Raw genomic sequence first — 2,500 nt, forward strand, 5'->3', positions numbered from 1 at the left:
TCTAATGAGTTTGAAAACATTCAAAGTTCATGAGCTTTAGCCCTCGTTCTCCTTCTGTATTCCATCCCAGTGCATTATCACTGGCGCTGATCTCCTCAGAACTGCATTCTGACGGACCACGAGGAGAAATAATCAGAAGATTTTCCAGCCTTTTAAGCCTTTGTGATTAATTGTTGACCTTTGACCTGTTGTTCTGCCTCTTTGGCTTTAATTCAGCTACATGAGATGTTTCTTTTGAGGAACACAAACTGGTTTTCACACATCAGTGTGCATCGTTATTACTGTGGAACAAAAAGCTGTGGGTTTTTGGTGACGGTAACGACGGCACTCAGACACACACTCTTTGCTGCATGTGAGTAGATTAGGATGTGATGTTCAGGAGCAGTTTGATGTTCTCACAGCAGGTGCTGGACTGAAAGGAAACACACTGAAACCTTCTGAAGTCCTCAACTGCTTCAAATCATTTCAGCTTCTTATTTTTCAAACAGAGATGTTTCACTTTTTCAGCACCTTCTGATGAGAAGCTCTGATGGTTTACTGACACATTTTAAGTCTCTGTTCTTTAAAAGCGGAGGTCTGATGTGTGTGTGACCTTGTCAGCAGTTAATGCTTGTGTTTGTGATTATACTGAATAACATCTGAAAGTCTCCTCCCATGAGAAGAACAAAACACCTGAACTGTGACTTCAGAGGTGTAATGAGGAGGTCTGAGGTATAGAATCGGAATTTCACAGAAGATCAGGAATCTCACCTGCTTGATGGCCCGTATCAGTTTTCCGTAGCTGTACACGATCACAAGAAACGGAAGGATGAGGCAGAAAAAGAAAAGACACACAATGTAGGACATGTTGTTGGGTGTTTTCATGGTCCAGTTGACACTACAGGTGGTACCGGGACCCTCGGGACCGTAGCGGCTCCACCCGAACAATGGAGGCACGGTCCACACCAGGGAGTAGATCCAGGAGAAAGCGATGCCCATAGAGACTTTCCTGTAGCTGGTGATGTCGATCTGCGTGGTCCCCATCATGGTACAGTAACGTTCATATGAAAGAGCAGCCAATGAGATCAGAGACACGATTCCTACAGAAACAAGAGCGAGAGAAGGTCATAATGGCATCAGTGTGCACCTTCAGGAGATGATCCTTCACTACGGTTTATTTAAACCATGACATTTATTATAGATTTGCTTCTGTTTTCTCATGTTTGTGTTCATGCATCTGAATTTCAGCTCTTAAAAGTGGCATCAGGACACATGCAAGTAGCGCTGAGGGAGAACCAGATCCAGGATTGAGACGTGTGTGTAGAAGAATCAGAGCTTAGAGATCAGACCTCACATCACATGTTCACAGTGTTCAGTTTGGAGTTTCTCTCAAGAAAAGCTTTTATTATTCACAAAAGTTATACACTTTACAGAAGTGAAGTGCTAGTCTGCAGCTCTGCTCAGCATCGCTTATCAACTCCAATTAACGCTCGCTGACGTTTCCCTGATTTCAGCAGGATACAAACATCTCCATCCACAGTCACATTCAATCACATTCACTCTGAAACTGGCATCAGTATAAACACAGGGAAAGATCTTGGTGTTCAGAGTCGAGATGTGCAGCAGCGAACTTTTTCTTTTTCCGCAATCAGATGATTTAAAAAGAAGTTCTTTCATCTGAGGTTTCCAGAGTGTGTCCATCAGCAGAAGTGTCCAAGATGAAGTTTTTCAACTCAGACTAGACCACAAAATCTCTTATAAAAATGTCTTACGTGTCTCATCCCTCTCTCTCTCTCACACACACCCACACACACACACACACACACACACACACACACACACACACACACACACACACACACACACAGTTCAGTATAGCCTACAGAGACATGGATTCACTTTACATGACTAAAGTTCATAAAGTTCCATGACACCTTCATTCTTCTCACATTAGCAGAACCCCTGAAGGTTGCATCTGACAGGTTCCAGGGTTCCTCCAGAAAAGAAAGAAAGTTCTTCGGATGTGGAGAGAAAAATGCAGTTTATAAATTATGGTGGACTCTAAAGTTTTGGCACCCCTGAGAAGACTTCATTCAGGATTAATTAACTACAGAGGAAAAGAAGGAAGATGAGAAACAGGTGAGATGAGGCTGAGCGCTTCAGGTGGGATCTTACCGAGGAAGGAGTTAACGAAGCCGTACCACACGCAGCCGCGCGCACCGATCAGCCACCGTCCGCGCGCGCTCGCGGCGAAGCTGAACGGCGTCCCGAGCGCGCACACGAGCAGGTCGCTCACCGAGATGCTCACGAGCATGCAGTTGATCGGCGAACGGAGGGACTTGTGGCGGCAGAACAGCAAAAGCACGAGCGCGTTGTTCACGAAGCCGAACGTGCCGATGAAGCCGAGGCACACGGCGACCACCACGTGACCGGCGGGGGTCAGATCTCGACCCGCGTGAGCGTGACCGCGTCCGGCGTGGGCGCACGAGGCGCAGCTCGAGCTCAGGTTGGACGTGATAAG

General features: G+C 46.4%; 1 protein-coding gene and 1 long non-coding RNA gene across 2 annotated transcripts in view; one reads left to right on the forward strand and one right to left on the reverse strand.

Moving 5' to 3' along the window:
- Positions 1–2,500, reverse strand: part of tmtopsb (teleost multiple tissue opsin b) — a 6,215-nt gene that overhangs the window by 3,433 nt on the left and 282 nt on the right. Inside the window, 2 exon segments of the mRNA XM_083529640.1 lie at positions 732–1,079; positions 2,155–2,500. The exon segment at positions 2,155–2,500 is cut by the window's right edge and continues 282 nt beyond it. Of these exon segments, the coding sequence (XP_083385766.1) occupies positions 732–1,079; positions 2,155–2,500 (694 nt within the window).
- Positions 1–2,500, forward strand: part of LOC310719689 — a 154,481-nt gene that overhangs the window by 2,824 nt on the left and 149,157 nt on the right. The gene's annotated exons all lie outside the window — the stretch shown is intronic.

The sequence above is a fragment of the Silurus aristotelis genome, assembly GCF_946808225.1.
Source record: "Silurus aristotelis genome assembly, chromosome: 25".
Classification (NCBI taxonomy): domain Eukaryota; kingdom Metazoa; phylum Chordata; class Actinopteri; order Siluriformes; family Siluridae; genus Silurus; species Silurus aristotelis.